General features: G+C 34.8%; 2 protein-coding genes across 3 annotated transcripts in view; both read left to right on the top strand.

The window, feature by feature from the left end:
- Positions 1-17,208, top strand: part of LOC120333614 (uncharacterized) — a 32,892-nt gene extending 15,684 nt beyond the window's left edge. The window contains exons 10-15 of one of the 2 annotated variants that reach the window (XM_039400945.2): positions 12,499-12,711; positions 12,837-12,970; positions 14,061-14,264; positions 15,830-15,980; positions 16,500-16,560; positions 16,905-17,208. In XM_039400945.2, coding sequence (XP_039256879.2) covers positions 12,499-12,711; positions 12,837-12,970; positions 14,061-14,264; positions 15,830-15,980; positions 16,500-16,560; positions 16,905-17,036 — 895 coding nt within the window. In that variant the 3' untranslated portion in view covers positions 17,037-17,208. Of the gene's footprint in view, positions 1-12,498; positions 12,712-12,833; positions 12,971-14,060; positions 14,265-15,829; positions 15,981-16,499; positions 16,561-16,904 lie in introns of both variants that reach the window. The other variant, XM_078120525.1, reaches the window with a different exon arrangement.
- Positions 8,175-11,972, top strand: LOC144432414 (uncharacterized). The gene has a single exon (XM_078120524.1). The coding sequence runs from the start codon at positions 8,203-8,205 to the stop codon at positions 11,773-11,775; it is 3,573 nt and encodes a 1,190-aa protein (XP_077976650.1). The 5' UTR covers positions 8,175-8,202; the 3' UTR covers positions 11,776-11,972.
- Positions 17,209-19,367: the final 2,159 nt, after the last annotated feature.

The following is a 19,367-nucleotide window of genomic DNA, read 5'->3' as shown; positions in this document are numbered from 1 at the left end:
TTAGTAGCATAATTTTCTTCAACGATTTTCCTTTCAGAGCCTTATTCTGAGTGATGTCGTAACAAACTGTTATTTGGTCTGTCATCTTTGTGGAATAAATCGTTTTTTTTTTGTCCTTGGATTGTTCTTGTTTTATACGTCAATTATTCAATGTAATGTTTACACTTTTGACCTGGACATTCTTCTCTAATAAAATATGACATATTATATTCAAGCTATTATCTACCGGCAGTGTCTCTTGTGTCACACGATATGCCTACCTTCTTAGTAGTCGAACGGTGCCATCGTTTGCAGGCATATACTGAAGTTTGAGAAAAGGATATAGAAAGAAAGATTTTGGTATAGTAGTGAGGGTAAAACATTGAAGGATGGTATCTTACTTTGGTTTCTTACTGATAATAAAATCACAGTAAATTGAAAGAATTTTTTCTATAGTAGACCAATAGCTCGTAAGCACTATTACGAAATACTTGTCATAATGTCCTTGTTCAAGTCTAAATCCCATTCACAACCTCAAGAGCTACTCAAGGATTGTAACTCACCACACTCTTGACTGACTTACAAGATTATGTACATGTGAGACTCTATTTATTAGGAAGTTTTTGTATTGTACCAGCGAAGCATAGAGTTGAAAGTACGGGTAGATTTTATTCTCTGAATAATGAGAATTTTAAAAAAGTATTTTATTCAGATAATTGATAATTTTTTTGTATTTTGTTGCTAATAAGAGATAGGATGTAGCTATTTGAAATTTATACCTGTGAAGGAGAGAGCATTGAGAAGAGTTTGTTTAAAAACCGACGGTTCGGATGTTGTTTTGTAGAGCTAGTAGTTCCAATACTATCAAGACATTCTTTGCTCTTCCGATATAATATATTAAAATTAGAAGATTTTCTGAATCTATTCGATAATCAATATTTTAAATTCTTGATTCTGGGAATATTTTAGAATAATTTCATTTTAAAACATATTTTGATGCTTTCAAAGTGACAAAAGTCTTCAATTACTTTCCAAAAGTAAAAAAAAAATAAAAATTAATCAGATTATTGTTTGTGGCAATTTCAATGCTTTTCCGAATTCTAACTCATTAATTTATATGTCATCCTTATTGAACATAACTCTATTTAACTACCATATATCCTCGCATGTAAGCCGACCCCCTAAAAAGGGTGAATTTATAAAACTTCGCATATTAGCTGACCCTACAAATCGTACACTCTTATCGTGAGAACTAAGCATGTTTTGAGTTGTAGCTGTTAGAATTAAGTTAGTATAATGTCATTTTGTTTGAGTGCGATCATAGAGTTATGAGCATATAAGCTATCTCCTAAGTATGGCAACTTTTTTTTTTGAGTTTCAAACTCGGCTTTTATGCAAAGATGTACGATACTCCTACACTCCATATTGAAAAATTTAATTTCTCAATAGTAGTTTATATGATTTTTGCAATCCCTGGTTCGAGGTATATCAAATATTTTTCATTGTTGTTACATCTCACCTCTGCAAATACTAATATTTCAACAAGTACACAGATACTCATCATTATTTACCATTGTACCAATTTAATCTCAAATTCACATTAAAATATTCTTATTAAAGAGAAAAGTGTTTATCTAAGAAGCTATGCTAACAGTTCGAAATGACACTTACTTGAATACTTGGCACAAAAATTTTTTAATACTTTTGTTTAGTCTTAATCGACAGATTGTCTGTAGATCAGAGACACTCGTGACGACCTAAGTACAAGCACGGCATTCTAGTGTGCACTCCAGTAAGAATCGCAGGGAAAGTTACGCTACATAGTAGATTTATTGATTTGTGAGCTTACTGAGATGGGATAGGCGAAAGGTTACAGCATAGAATTACTGTTGTTTGCATATATGTAAATATGGTATTTGAGAATTCTGTGTTCCTATTGGATATAATTTTAGCGTTTGAAAATCTGAATATCTAGCTCACTACGGTATATTAAAATTTTTTTATTGTATATATATAAAAACTTCTCTGCAATGTGAGTAATTTTCTCGCTTCAGCGTTGCATTTGCCCTCTTATTACTTAGCGACCATTGATACAATATGTACTTCGATTTCCAAATATTAGGACAAGTTTCACAATTTTTGACCATATTTGCTCAAGTTAAATACCTCAATTCATTTTTCTTTTATGTCGTATCCTAAACTCAGTATCATTCATTATCTAAATCAATTCCATCCGGGACTTTGAATCCAAGTTTGAGCTAAGCTGAGTATGTTTGCATTTCTACCGATACCTTGGATAATGTTGACAAAGGGGTTTTATTATAGGCTTAACAATGTCATAATAACGTCACTATGCACAGATATAATCGTTATTTGTTAAGGATATCCTATTCAATGATTGAAATATGTACAGGTCGGCGGTATTGTGAGCAAATTTTATCAGCTTGGGAATAGTTTGGATTTGGAATAATTTTATAATCGAAGAAATATCTATGTCATTTATGTACGGGAAGAAGTGAATAAACTATCGTTATTTGATGTATTTTATCAGAATCATTAACATCTGCTTAAATATTGGTTAAATTCAAATTATTTTTTCTTAAATGGTATAGATAAAGTTGTCAAATACATATAATGCAATTATCAGGGATGGCCAATTCGAATAAAGTATTCGAATGTATTCGAATATCTCGTCATTCGAATATCGGAATTAGCGTTCATAAGAATATCGGATATTTGTGTGACGTCACACATTTTCGACGCTGCCTTCGTTTCCGACGTTTCCGTTGGATGAAAACATTCTCGATAGAAACTTGCGCGCGATTGCTTTATCAGCGGACGAGTTATTTAGGCCGTAAATGCCTTTACGTTTGTGTTATTTTCTCTAAAACGCAAATTTTCCACAAATTTGATCCACGATAACGATGACACTTATTTTATTTTTGTACTCGCACGGAATTGTGAATCCGGTGAATACGTTCATCGGCGGCGGGTTTCTAAAGAAAACGCAAACTTTTTGATTGAAAAGCGGCAATTTAAAATACTGAATATAAAACCGAAAACAAAATATGTTTTATTGAAGCCCGCGACAGTGTAAAAAACGCTTTTCTAGGCAGTGAAGATCGCAAAATTCCCGCATTATGTTTGGTCCGCGTTTAGAAAGGTCACTAATTGAGGGCGGGATTTGCCTGATTATCCATTACTTTAATTAAATTGCTGTCGAACATTTAGGTGTTAACATGATACAAGGTTTGAAACGCGACTTTTCCCCGGGTTGTGAGAATGTATATAATATAATTAATCTAAAGTATATTCAATCAATTTTTATTGTGCTGAAATAAATTTTACTCTGAGATTTTACTGCAGATTTATGTATTTTTCGAACGGTCCTATCTTAAAAATAATCGGGAGTGGCGGCATTTCTATTAAGCGGAGTCAGTGTTACACATCTCAAATTTGCCGAATTCGCAAAATACGGATCAAAACAATATAAATAATCGGGCAGTTTACCACACATTTTTATTTTCATGTCCGCGGATCGCGATGGTATATTAGAGTGGTGAGGATTTTATTTTGTCGAAGCAACCGCAGGTTAAATTGAAAACAATTAAATTAATAAAGCAAGACATTTTAAATATGCCCGTATCGGTCACGAATTAATCACTTTGCACAACAGCAAAATATATATTCGTTGTTATATTATTCGTTGTCAAAGTCGGCTCTTTTAACAGGCGGAGTAATCGCGGCGATGAATATGTATTTTTAATTTACTGTTTAACTTTATATGTTTATTCATTGTATGAAATGAAGTTGTACTATACAGGATTTCATATCAGTTATTGAGATTTTTCTAACGACAATAACGAGTTAAAATTAAATACATCAGGCAGATTATCCCATACTTTTAGGCCACAGATCGCCGTGGACCTAATAGTAATGTTTTTATTTTGACGTAAAAGGAAGCAACCGCGAGTTACGTTGGACTCATGAACTTAATATATACAGATATTTTAGAATCTCGTAGTTGTCATGGTTGAATATTTTACGTGATAGGATAATTTACCCTGAAAAGACGGAACGAGCGCGGAATCGAGGTGGCTGTTACAGACGGCAATGTGAATTTCCGATTTTGAAAATTCTTGCTGCGCGCATCTATCCTCTAACTTATTGTTAAATTCAGACATAAGGATATGCTACACATAATAACAATATGGTTCACATAAATTAATATACAAATATACTGGTAGGTAGTAGAATACTCAAGGCTTAAATATTAGAATTTGCAAAGGCATGATGGATATTCGATTGTTGTTGCTTGCTTCAGTTGCCTGTATTGCCAATGCATTTTATTACTCTCAGAAAATATACACAATTATCTAAATACAAGTATTATTTTTGTCAATAGACTTGACTATTATCGTAATATCATGGTACCAATGATAGAAAGCGTCAGACAACTCTTGGCTATCTTTTCATATGGTCATTTGTACTAAGTGTACAATTTTAATAAACTGACTGTGTCACAAGTTGCTATTGTTTTTATTGATAGCTATAAACTATCAATTACTTTGTGTACATATACTGTTGGTTTGTGGTTTATTCTGATATTTCTATTGAAGCTTATTCCCTACTTTACTGGGTTTTAATAAACTAATACAAAAATGTGCTATTCTTGAATTTAGAATGTATTCGGAATTCCAGATTCGAAAACATTATTTTAGAATGTATTCGGAATAAATCAGTATTCGGAAATGGCCATCCCTGGCAATTATATATTGGTACAGTTCAGTGGCGCAACCAGGCCGTTTTCAACGGGGGGGGGGGGGGGGGGGGGGTCCGACGGGAATTTACACAGTGCAACCACGACGTAAGTCGCAACGCCACTAGGTGTCGCCCCGCTGAAACACGATAAATTGCTCGTAGTTAAACGGGAAACGCCATCGATTAAATCCCAGCCTCTCGCTTACCTTGCCCTCGTTCATTAACGGCGTCCCGCTATGTCTTGCACCTCGTGGGTAGCAAAACGCCGTTCATTACATTCCAGCGAATTGCTAACGAAAAGTTGTTAATTATTTTCAACGTTTCCCTCGCTTTGCGCCTCGTGGATAGTGAAACACGGCTTGAATAAATTCCAGTGTTTCCCTCGTGCCGCGCCTTGCTCGTTGGGTGAATTCGTCAAGACCAAAAACAAAATGCATTCTTGCGAATGGACCTTTTCCCGACCCTAACCCCAGAAAAATTCTAAACTAAACTGAAGCTCACCGGAAGACATAATGACAATTAAAATAAATGATTTACAACTAATTTTTGGAAACACAACTAAAAACTGACTAATTTAATGCAGGGATGTCCAAATCGAATTTAAATTCAAATATCGCAAACTTCGAATACTGTTTTTTCGTGTTTATAATAATCCCGAATATGACGCACATATCCTACCGTCGTCGTCCATGTGTGGTTCGGCAATATATTACAGCTGACATGAAAGAATTTCGATAAACGTCGACTTGAAGAACTTATAAGACTTCGAGGACGTTTTTGATTGAAAACATTTTCTTATCGTGTATTTTAACTTAGTCGACATGGTTTAGGCGTCCTCGGCAAATTGTGTCTTAATTAGTTGTTTTCATCCTCAGTTTCGATAGTGACCGAACATAACAGGAAATTTTTTCATTTATTGTAATTTAGCGCGTATAAAATAGCTCCTAAATAGTATTTAATATCTATCGCGGATTTCGTCGGCATCCGGCGTTGATGACAACATCGTTCAGTTTAAGTTAGCGGTATTCATTTACAAACAAAAATACATAACAGCCGACATGAAATATTCAAATCAGCGCAGAGTTCAAAAATAAAACACGTTTTATGGTCTTAATATGCACATAGGAAGAAGAAAGGACAAAGAAATAACGACTAAAAACTAAGAACAGTATGGTATGTTTGTGTACTTTTGTTTACCATCGTCATCATAATCAAATTAGTTAAACCCGATTCCCAAATTTCCGTCCGCCAATAATGGAGAATAAAGATGGAAAAACGTGTTTTACTTTTTGAGTCGGCGTTGATTTAAATTTTTCATGTTATGTGTTATAATTTTTTGATTATAAACCAATACATCCAACCTAAAATGAACGATATTGTTATCAACGACGTCGGGATAACGATAAAATCTCCGATAGAAACCAAATAATATTTAGAAGCTATTTTATAGATTGCAAGAAATTAAAAAATTTCCCGTTAAGTTCGATAACTATCGAAACTGAGGATGAAAACAATTAATTGGGGCAGGATTTGCTTTTAAGTTTATTGCCGAGGCGCACAACATATCTTGACTAAATTGAAATCTATGATAACAAATGTAAAAAATTTTCAACCAAAAACGTCCTCGACGTCTTATAAGCACTTCAAGTCGGAGTTTATTGAAAACCTCTCACGACGACTGTTAGTTATTGCTGTGCCACACATGACTGCTTTCGATTGCGATAAAAATGAAATAATTGTGAAATGTTTTTAAATCAGAACGGGGGCGGTAGGATGTGTACGGCGTTTTCGGTTTTCGGCCTTTCATATGTAGAAAATCTTAGGTTAATCGAAGCAATATTTTTCCGAAAATAATTTTCGTATCCAGATTTTCAGAGTTTCTACTGCATTATTATAACATGAAGACGGGCGGCGTTACATTGCGTCAAGATGATGAAGCACGAGAGTATTCGTCACAAGAGAGAGAGAGATAGCATTATGCTATTGTCGCTTTCAATTCTACTTTTTTGAGGTAACATATCTCATTTTCGAATACAAACATATACGCGGGGATAGCGATTATTACGTAACTAACAGCAAAAAGGTATGATTGAAGTCGGGCGGTGTTAAATTACGTCGAGGTGATAAAGCACTGGAAAAAAGTAGTTTTCACCGGATTGTTATGACCGTAGAACGACGTTGTTTGAACGTAGAACAATAAAAAAAAAAAGAATTTCAAACGGGGGCGACACGACCCCCGTAACCCCCCCGCTGGTTGCGCCACTGGTACAGTTGGTAAAATGATTTATCTATTATGAAGAAAATAAGAATTTCTGAGTTTAATTAAGTTTTTTCTGAGCCATCAGTTTAAAGGATTGTAGTTATACTCATTTACAGGTTACTGGAGGAAAATTTTTGATAAATCTCAATTTCAGGTCCGTTAGTCGTTCAACTATTAAAAATATTTTATATTACTGATGGCCATCACCATATAAGTTTTGAACATTATGGAAAATATTTTTTAATATGGACTTGCTTAACCCTTTCCATGCGATTTTTATTTTTTATTAAATAATCGTATTTGCTACGCCGACTTTATGCATTTGTACCCCCACAACTAATCGATCGACTAACGAAAAAGTAATGATCCTCTGCTGCCCACTGACGGCTTGTTGGAAAGCTTATTTAAAGAGCTTGCAATTGGCGATTAAAAAAAATTTTTTTTTTAAAAGGGGTGGTCTGAGTCACAAACCGGATAGAAAAAAGGCATTTTTTTTTCTTGGGTGTTGAAACTTCAAACCGTGATAAAAAATAGAAATATTTGCTAAATCCTTTACTGTTACCGCTTCTTGGTTGGCAAACAATGCATAATATTGCTGTAGCAATTTCGTTATCTAACTCAAAATACTTTGGCAGATGGAAGGGATAATTTGTCTTCTATCACTACCCAAAAAACACCGAAATTTGCATAAATTTCAAAAACACTCCATCGTTCCTCCGCAAATAAAACTCCCATGGTAAACGAAAGCGAGATTTATCGTCGCTTATGTTAATCTCGAAGAAGACTTTTTATCAATAAACTAAAACCCGGAAAAACTAGACCAACAGTTTGCGACCGATTGCTAAATAAAACAGTGGAGTACATCAACGTACCCGCCGCAATCTAGCGAGTTTTGTCGTGGGTACGTATACGTGCCCACCGCACGGAAAGGGTTAATTTTTCAACGTTGAAAGTTCCATTTACATCCAAAATGTATATCAGAAACAGTAGTTTATGGTGTTATCGTCATTTGTCAGATTAAACATGCCCAAAGTGTAGGAAATTTAGGAATATGATAGAATGGTACATAGGCTGATAATAAATGATATCCAATTTTGGATTATATTTGAATATTCACATTACTACAATTTTAACATATAAATGAATGACCGTAGCCCTTTATGTGTTTTTAAGCTAATGTTGTGTGATAAATCAGTATGTAAATGGCTGTGGGTAAAGATAGGGAGGGTGCTATTACAAGGGCTGATGTGTCATCATCTAACAATTCAAACAATACAAAACTAAAAGTACCAATTGTTATGACGTCGTTAAAAACAAACACAATAAAGAGAGGAAATTTTTCTGAAAATAGAGATGTCAAAAAACTAACAGATTTAATGGAACGATTTCACACATTAAGCGGATTTTATGAAACAAAGAGGAAATCTTTTTACAGAGAAAAAACCTTTCCTGCAAGGTCATTAACACCAATCAAAAATACGAGTGAAATTAGCACAAGAGAAAACATTGTAATTCCAAAACCTATTCCTGCTCTTGCTCAAATAAAGTCTAAGAAAAATGGCCAGAAGAAGTCTTCTGCTAGTATGAAACCTACTCTGAAAGACTCTGATAAAGTGAGTGAAACACTCCAAGCAAAATTACACTCAGGGAAAGGAATTGGTGTGAGTGTGTTTAGACTCAAAGATTCTTTATCTGAAGAGAATGTTTTGCATTCAGTGCCTCAAGAGGATATAAAATACTCATTTCATCAACCTCCTCCTTTTCCTAGAAATGAGAGTAGTTTGTATCACGAGGCACTCGCGTCTTCTCATAAATATATCATCGCAAATGGTGGAAAAGAATCGAGAAAAATAGGCGTCATGCGTCAACATACTTTTACTGCTGACAGAAGCGATGAAAAATCAACTATTGATATCGCGAAAGATATTAGGTCTAATTTAAACAAAGCAATTGTTCATAATACCACAAGTCAGAACAAAGGGATGTGGATTGGAGATACAGTAAAAGCAAACACAATCGCCGATTTCAACCTTGCTCGTAAAAAGCCAAGCAAACAAAAGTCTTTTTCACATGAGCAGCAGCAGGCAGGAATTCGTCCGAGCGTAGTTTTTACGAAAGAAAAATTTGATTCTGTTAAGAGTCTTAAATCTGAAAATATTCAAGATAAAATTTCAGAGACTTCAAAACTTCAGAAAAAAGTTGTCCTTCCTGTTGTAGAGAGTATAAGTGATTCTCAGTCGAATAAAGATCAGATGCGATTAGAAAAATTACCGTCTAATGTGGCAATAAAAAGTAAAAAGAGACCTCGGCGCCATGTATCGGTACGATCACCACCTACTGCTACAGTAGTTGATATGTCTCCACGTCAATCAATTGATGACAAACTAGTCAATGATAAAGATAAATTTGATAAAAAATTAAAGCCGATTCAGATAAAACATTCTCCTCAAAGTGATAAGGAAATTACTGATAAATCCACTCATGTTGAGGAAGCTCCGGTTATAAAAATGCCGAGATTTGTACGCCCAGTGGAAGAAATCGACTCTTACAATGCACAGTCAAAATCTGTGTCTAGTATTAGACCTGATTTAATTTCCGCAAACAGTTATTACACCACAACCTATCCAAAGCGTCGTGGTACACCGCTGAGTTCCGTAAGAAGCACAACAGGCACGGATGTTTCAAAATCAACGCCTGAGTTGGTGTTATCTCCGCCCCCACCTTCCGTGCGAAGCGCCTCACATGTCCAAGTTTTGTCACCACTGAGTAGCCATTTTATTAGCCCTCCGCCACCCACACCGAATAGCAGACGGCCATCTCCCATTAAAAAGACACCTGAAACTGATCCTCGTCAGTATTCCTATGCTAGTGCTAGGAAAGATCTAGGAAAACCAAAAGAGGGTCACAGACATAGAAAGCCTATGACTGGACGACACGGTGGAATAAAAAAATTAATTACTGAAAATAAAGATCTAAAACTTGATACAGGAGTACAAGGACATTCTTGTGTACCGAACGCAACAGAAGAGAATATTGTGGTCACAAATGAAGAGGAAAACAAAGAAAAGTCTTTAAAAGGAGGAAAAACTGATAAAAAAGTTGATAAGAAGGATAGAGAACCAGCTAGCAAAGCAGATAATATAGAGTTAAAAGACAAAAATAATAATCTTGCTCAGGAACCTGTATTTAACGCCAATGAGAGCTTCGTGATCAAATCAAAGCAACCTTTTCAGGAGAGGAATAATAGTGAATTAGTAAATTCTGCAATAACAAGTAAACCCCATCAAAAATATACGGGAAAACTTGCACCGTTAATGTCACTGAAGCGTGAAATGCAAAGAAGTAAATTCATTCTTGCGCGAACAAGCGGAATTATCGATACCACTAATCAAAGCCCGGTTCATCTTGTTTCGGACCCAGTAACATTTTCCGTCCGTCATCCGTCGTATACGGGACCAATTATGCCTTTGATAGATGAGGAAAAACCCCAGTTTTCTTATGATGGTGATGATAGTCAAAATGAGAATGTAAATGAAATTGTATCTAATCATGAAAATGATTCAAAAGAAATAACATTCCATAAATTTAATGGAATCCATCAAAGTAAAACAGATGCCGATCGTACCGTCGTTGTTTTCTTTCACCATTCACAAGTACCACAAGAACTTTCAAGAGAGGCAGTTTCACAAACATATCCTCGATATGGTGCTTTGAATAAAAGTTCGCATAAAACAACAAAAAGCCCAATTCTTGAACAAGATGAGACAGATGGTCAAAAAGAAGCTTCTGGTAAAGAACAAACTAAAAAAACGGCTGCAATTTTACGCAGAGGTAGCAAAGTCGAGACATCAGAAATAACAAAAAAGAAAAACGAAAAAGGATTTAAAAAGAAGAAAAAGGATGAAACGGTTGGTAGTACCAACATCCCTCCCCAATTGCAGCATGTTAACATAAAAACAACTGGCGGAGGAGGTTTTAAAGCTAATGCAGCGCACTATAGTATGCTATTCAGACAACAACAACAAATGAAGCAAGATCGGGATACATTTCTTCGTTTAATGCGAGACGACTTATTATTACCCGAGAGAAATCAAGAAATGAATTTTACGCACCGGCCACCTAAACAGAAAGTGAAAAATTCAATTTCTGTATCGGAATTCCGAGAAGCTACGATTGAAACTGACCCTGTTAAGTTTGCAACGATGTTAAAGAAGTTTAATTCAATGCATAGAGCGACGAATAAAAAGCCGACAACTTATACTATGTTCTCATCTGGATATCCAATCAAACAAGAAGATGCATTTGAACATGTTGTTCAGACCCATCACCCGAGTGATTTACCTAAAAAACAATCTGAAATTAAATTACATTATCTGTGGCCGGATCCGAAACGAAGATCATTTCCAATTGGATCTATATCGAAACCAACAGTTAAATCCGTGAAGTCACACTCATCTAATAACAGCGATACGTCTAGTACGAAATCGTTAACAATTACTGATTTAAATTTTGAGCTGAAATCTAATGAGAAACATTTACGAAGCGTAGTACCAAATCTTGCTCAGACCTCAATTCCTAACAAATTCCACGACACTTTGATTGCAAATAATAGTCTTGTACTTCGACACCCGCATAAATCCGGTTACGCAATTTTCACTCTTCCTGAAGTTCCGACTGTGGATATTTCCGAATTTGAGCAAACGCATAGTGTTAATCTTGAAAATACAGAATGTGATGAACTTTTGAACTCGATATTGAAAAACAATCTTCAGTAAGTTTACACAAAGCCTATTGGACATGAAATCTTATCTCAGAATCTTTAATTTCTGGGCCTGCCGCCTCACTCAACAAAGTAATAAATTATTAGGATGCAAGACTTGAAATATACAGGTCCTAGAAATAGAGCAGCTGCCTCCATAACAGCTGTCTAAGCTTTGTTTGGAGTTTCAAAGCTTGGAAAGTCATTTGAACGGGTGTATATGAGGGTTTTTCTCTGGAGCCGTATGATGATTTTAGGGTATCGTTGGGGCTGTCGAATAAATCGAAAACAGCGAATGTTATATTTTCCTTGGTAGGGTTTAACAATCTCACACAATTAAATCCGCTATATCAGTTGACTAATGATTATTTAGCAATAACATTTTTTATCAAGCCAAATCTTGAATATCAAGTTATTTAATGACATAAAATTGATGACACCCAGTATTGCTTCCATCTATTTCCTAAGTTATTTTTTCCAATTTTGTAGAAACTTTTTTTCTAATTTTATCAATCTTATATGATATTGAAGAATGCACCCATGCTTAGTACCTCAAGCAGCCAAAGTTTTACAGAATGTCTGTTTCACCTTGTAGCAATCTGTATAACTGGTTGCTATCATAGAATTTGGTTCGGATAACGTTAAAAGTGACTGTCGAAATTACCACGATTCGTGTGTGTGTCCCAACTCCCATTTAACTATATTTGTGGAAATAATAATCCAATTCAATTTCTTTCAGCTCTGCTGCCATATTACCTGATCCAGGTACAACTTCCTATCGACTGACTCACGATGTTTCGTTTGACGAAGGATCAAGGTATCGTACAACAGATTTCCCTCATAATTTAGGGAAAGGAAAAGAAGATTCTCGTAATCCTAATATTAACGGAATCACGAATCAATTCAATTCAACAGTGTTAGCAAGAACCAATGAGGCATCAAATTCTGCCAGGTTAGCGAGATTACATTTTCAAGATTTTCAAAATTACTGTCTAAGTTTGACTCAAAAAAGCTTTTGCCAGAAAAAATATGTTTTAATAAATTAACTACATTTCTACTTAATATTATCTTTAGCAGTCAAATGAGACACGAAGGACGTATCACTGTGAACAACAGAGAACATAGCAACAACATGACAAATACAAGCAATAATAACAATATTTCTTTCAAGGAAACTGTACCATTGTCTTTAATAAGGATGGACGAGAGATGTAGGTTTTTATGGGTTTACTTTTAGTTTATAATATTTGATAGTGTTATCTGTATTTGTGAAGGTACTAATCTATGGCTTCTGATAATCATAATCACCCTTCAATTTTGTAAAATTCATTTCACATTATAGTCAGGGCTGGTGGTCCTCAGCTGGAATCAAGCTTATCATAACAGATCGAACTGGGACCTGAGCTACCATAAGTTTTAGTGACTCCAGCTTCTTAACCATCCAATAATTTTTTCACATTGAAATTTTTCACATCATCTCATACAGATGATAAAATTTATATACCGTATATGCTCGTTTTACCGCCCGATCTTGATTAGGGGCCCATTTAAATAGCCGCCCGATATAAAAGCTGATTTTTCAGTAGTAGAGAACGATAGAAAATAAGAAGCGCTTTTGTCGCAACGCTGTAGATAACAGTCAGTCTTTAGGCGTCTAATTACGTATCACCGTGGTTCTCAAACTGGGTGTTGCGACGCCCAAGTGTGTTGTTTCAATATTGATAGGGCGTCGCAAAACTTTTCTTCTTTTGCGAATTTGTACCTGCGGTGTGTAGAAAAAGTCAAAATTTTCGTTATTCTCGTTTAAATCATGCTTGAGAACTGAAAATAACAATAATTAATTATTGTAACGATCGATCATATCTATATATATATGTTTTTTTTATATATTTTTGTGTATAATTTTACTTTAAAAATAACAAACGCCCGTGCTTGAATAAGGGCCGGTTTGAATAAGGTGAGTTTGGTTAAAAAAAATATGGGCCCGGGCTACAAATACAGTAATTAAATTTCTAATAATAAGTTTTGAGGTAAATTCATATACCTAGTTAAAACCTAATGAATAAATTTAGCGATTCTTTATGGTAGTAGTACCCAAATTGGCTATTAGGCTGGAGCCCTGTTTCGAGATAAAAAATCCAATGTAGGGTGCTGGAGCCATTTTAATAACCAGCTCCCCGCCATGACTATGATGGGATTAATTTGCCTGTTTTATATCTCAATATTGAGTTTCCTAACTCATAAAATAGATTCAATTCCTCCAGTCGAAGTCCATAATAAAACAAAAATGATTTTCTCCAGTTGCAGCCGATCTACCTCCAGCATCATCTCCTTCTTCACCTGCTATGTCACCTGCAATTGCTGCTCCTACATCAACATCATCTTTTATTCCTCCACCGAGCGCTTCTAGACAGAATCCATCCAACACAACCATCACCACTGCAGGAGGAAATATAATGTTTAGACTTCACAAGGAAAAACAAAATTGGAATTATAGGCTCGGAGGTAAAAATATTGTTGAACGCTGGTTTTTATTTTAAAAATTTGCTCAGAGCAACGTCACTCAGATGTTGAAGTGGTGTGCAACAGGCGGCCCGCTAGGCCATTAAGTGTGGCCCTTGTCAACACTCAGATTTTTTCCTATCGTGCATAAAATTCGACAATTTATGTTTAAAGACACTCACACGGGTAAAAATACATAAGGATTTTTGCTCCTGTTGTTGCAATAAATCTTTTGCCATTTTGCCCAGCGCCTTTATTACTGGAGGGCTGAGTGATAGCCCCATACTCTTTTCATGCATTTCCCACAGCATTTTTGTTGTCGCTAATTTTAGTTTGTTATTTAAAAACTTGATTTTTTTGTGTGACCCTGCTAAATGTCTAAGTTATTTATATGGCCCAAGGACAAAAAGTGTTGCACAACCTTGGTATAGCGCTAAGGTTAGATTGATTTTAGACTTCATCAAACAGTTCGAGTGATCGAGAAAACCGTGTGACCGAAGATTTCGAAAAAATTTTAATGTGTTTGATTATGGCGGCTGAATATTCTGTTGATGAGACAACTTTTGGGAAAGGCTTTAGACTGGCATCTTTTTATATAACGTGACCTTCAGGGTTGAAAGGCAAAAGTAATCTATTTTTTTAGCATAACCTACTCGATTTATCATACGCTGGCATGAATTTGTTATCTATATCAATGTATCCTGGCAATATACGCCTTGTGTACCTGCCCTTGAAATCAAACCTGACCCCCATGGGAGGCCATTCCTATGCTTAACCATATATTTGTTATTAGTATTATACATTGTTTTGTTGTGCGACAAACCGCATAGCTTTAAGATTGAGGAAAGCCATCTTCCTATTTCACAATCAATACTATGAGTTTTATGCATCTGAATTCTGTGATTATTTTGTAAAAGTTCAATGCCACAGAATTAGAATTGATTGAGTGTGAACAAAAGTAAACTATTTTGCCGGCGATTCATATCGCACTTCAATAGCTATAAATTCGATATTTTCATCAAATTTCAGACTTATTAATAATTCAATGTGCTAACAAAACAAAAGCTGACAAACGCTTTGTTCGTTGGATATTTGGTTATTATAGTGTATCGATGGAACTGTCAGTAAAGAAAGTTTCAAGTGGAAAAGTGTGATATATAGCTTTAGAAATAATAGATAGAAATAAAATTATTGACTCATTTTGGAATTTTTATTATAATTATGAAAGCAAGAAGCTTATGAAGAGAATGTATCAGTTTAGTTTGTCTTGAATATGTTTCACTTAACTGGTATTTTTTGTAGTATACATGATAAAAATTAATAAACCTTACAGAAAGAAAGGATGATTTTTAATATCCAGTATATTTCTAGAACCCAATCTTCTTTTTCGATTAGACTGTATATCAAATCTTTTGCTCTCGAAAGTATCCTTCTTTCATAATTTCACCGCAAAATACCCGTTTCGATTAAGTTGTATTAAGTGCAAAGTGGAATTTTAAAATATAACCTTCCAGGCACAGAATATTTGTAATATATGATATTTTATTGAAAAATGATCCCTTTTTCAGAGCTTGCAATAAGTGGTGGTGGATATTATTCATCAACTGTGAATTCAAATGCAAGACCTGATCTTGATTCAATAACTTCATTGAATATGACTTCCATAAGTTCAACTACACAGCGTTCTTTAACAAGAGAAAGAATTTCTGTTGCTCCTAAGTAAGTTCTTTTCTTTTATACAATACATAGATGTTCAATGATGATACCAAGTTTATAATTTTATGTATACGATTATAAAGGCATTGTGGAATATCGATTCCGTTGTTGTACTTATAATTAATAGGAATACGCTATCATATTGAGTAAAGTTGTTTTATAAAAACATGGTCAAGCATTATATCATTATCCCCAATTTTTTGAATGTAGATTTAAGCATTTCGTTTATTCGGACTCCTATGTCACTACTAACCAATCCATGTTTGCTATGAGACAACTTATTCCATAAATAAAATTGAGGGGTTCAATTCAACTTTGGGTGAATACAAGTGAGATTCTTGCTTAGCAATACCAGTAGTAGGCTACCTGTCTTACATTGAACATTGTTTTCCTTTTTCATTGATCAATTGTGAAGATTTATTTTATCAGAATTTAATCACATGTGGGCGAGAATTTGGTAATATTGGTAATACTGTGTTTGATAGTAGAATAAATTGTAATGTAATATTATCTCATTTCCAGATCAAGGTTGTCAAGCAGATATGCTAGTAAAAATGATTCAAACCCAGTTCCAAGTTTTTCGGTAAGAAATTTTTTTTACTTTTAAATAGATCAATTAATAGAACTTTTACTTGTTATTAATATAAATATATCTTATGTAGTTGCTTAACATTTTGGCCAGTATCTTTAAGTTTATTTCACATACGCATTCCTACATCATTTAATCAATGAATCATTCCTATAATAAGCATGGGTTGTTAAGTGTGTACGATACTCTTCTCAGATCATCATGAAATTTATTTTGAAGCATTTAGAAATTTATACTGAATTGAATGAATATGACACTAATAACTGTCATCATGTTAAATGGCGTAACACATACTTGTGATTCACTTTTCAAATTATGTTTTTTCTTTTTTTTTTCAGGATCCTTGTATATCTGCTCCACCATCATTTCAACAACGTTTAACAGACTTAAGTATTTTGGAAAGCGAAACAATAAAATATGAAAGAAATAGAAAATTAAGGAGAAAAAAGAACCAAGACAAGGATTCTTAATTTTACCTATTGCATAATACATTTTATGCATTTCCCAAAGACAATTCTGCTTTCAATTTCTATTAAACGTATCTATGAGAAGCATACATGAAAAGATCCGAGTGTTGTGACTGGAGTCAATTTTATAAATAATGTTATATTCGAATTGCTAGAATGACACATATTAATAAGTATTAGCAAAATAATATCATATATTCTAACAAATACAAAGATTAAAATTCGAAAAAAAATAATCGTACTCAGATTAAGCATATTCGGGTGCTTTAACTCTAAATGGCTCTTTTATATTCATATAAATTTGTAGTTTACTCGCTACACACTGTTCTCATACACAGAATTAGTTATATTTTCTTAAAATGTGTCACTGTATGCCCGTACACTTTTTTACTTTGCTGCTTTTTATCCTAATATGAAAATAGGTGGTAAATATCGCTTTCATGGTTTTGACAATAATTAATTAAAAAAAATTTATTAGTTATTTGGACCGATGGGACATATACTATGCTTTTTTGTAGACAAATGAATTCAAACGCAAAATCTCAATGTGCCATACACAACTTGATATTTATCAATTCCACAATTTGAGTTGAAATGTTGAACGGAACCAATTTTTGCTTTCTACTCTTCTTGTAAAGATATCTAAATATACACATCCGCTTGCTTATGGTGCTTTTTGTAATCCATTATTTCCTAATTTCATATACATTGCCAAGTTAGTGTTTGTTATTTTCAAAAAGAAATTTTGTGTATTTGCGTATTTCACACACTATATAATAAATGTTATTTTTGTTATATTCCTGAAGTATTTCATCTATTTTCAAGCAGTAGTATTCACCTAATCGCCATGCGAATTCACAATGGACATTGTCACAGAAAACTATGAAGTTTACCAAGCTATGATGCGCACTTGTTCTGCTCTTAAAATGCGCAATATATATATAGAAAAAATACCTCAGTTAATATACACATTAGTGAAAAACTAAATGGAAGATATGGGTGATGACTCATCTGCTTGGCTGCAGTACTTGTCAAACTTGAGTAAGAAATTGTGAGGGTAAAGAATTGGCAGTGTGTTTTTGACGTAGAAGAAGTGGGCTCTAAGCTTTCAAGATGTCTAATAGTCATGATTATTTGCAAGCTTTTTAAAAAGTAATTCCCCACATCACAGAAAATTTGAATATAAAGGCAAGTGTTAAAAAGAAAATTTTTTCAATTTGAATGGGGAAAACCATTGCGTGGATTGTTTTGCTAATATATGTCAAACACTATTGTGAATATCTATAATACACAGCCCATTGGGGTTTTCGGCATGCTTTTCCATCATTAAACTGACAGAATGGCGGTGACCGTACATTTGAACCCATGTGTATATCTGCGGGTTCAATCTATATGCGGGTGCTAAAACCCATGGGTTAGGGTTAGTATGGGTTCAAATATCTGCAAAACAAAAAAAATTTCATAGGTGCAATAGTATGCAGGAGATATCGTCGTGGGTTTAAATGTACGGGAACCGGAATGGCGAACCATGTCCACCCACTCTCATAAGGTCATATTTCAACCATTGCATATTCACTAACGGCTGGGGGTCAATTATATTTTACAAACTGGACTGTGGTGCGGTACCAGACTAATGAAAACTGTTCAAGGTATTAGCTGTATAGTTATATCGATTTCAGTACGATTATTTGCAAAAACGGAATACACATACACATAAGATTAAGGCCAATAATATGGGAAATAAACGAAACATAAAAATAGGTTTAAAACGTATTAAACTTTTTAAAGAGATATTATCAATGGACCTTTCCCCAATCATCGTCTTCCTTGTTTATTTCGTGGCATTGGCCAATCAGCAAGATGCAAAAAGTGACGTAACAATGCTCCCTTTTCGCATCCGCTCAGACACTTGGCGCGGCGGTGTGGCTCAACGGGCTAAGCGTTAGGAATACGCTCGCCACCGCACCTCTAATTACTCTGCATGGGTTCGCAGGTTCGAATCCCAAGCAGGGATGGTTATGTGCGAGAGGATTGCTGGACTCCTCGCCGTCGTTGGGTGGTTCACGTAACCGCTGGTCGGTTACGGCTTCCTCCACCACCAAGTCCATGCTTCCGAAAACAAACAATATAACTAATCCCATACCCGACTTGGAATGGTAACCGGACGAGAGGCCGTGGTTGGTCATATGGATAAGCCGTCTTATCGGCTTTCCTCTCCCCCGGGATAAATATGTAAATCCTATCTATCTATCTTATCCTACTTTTTTCACTCAGACAGATTTTCAAGCGTGGTCGTAAACATTACCTCGTTTTCGCATTTTTGAACTCTATTCG

The sequence above is a fragment of the Styela clava genome, chromosome 15, assembly GCF_964204865.1.
Source record: "Styela clava chromosome 15, kaStyClav1.hap1.2, whole genome shotgun sequence".
Classification (NCBI taxonomy): domain Eukaryota; kingdom Metazoa; phylum Chordata; class Ascidiacea; order Stolidobranchia; family Styelidae; genus Styela; species Styela clava.
Note: the sequence above shows the minus strand (reverse complement) of the source record. Positions and strands in the feature narration are given on the sequence as shown.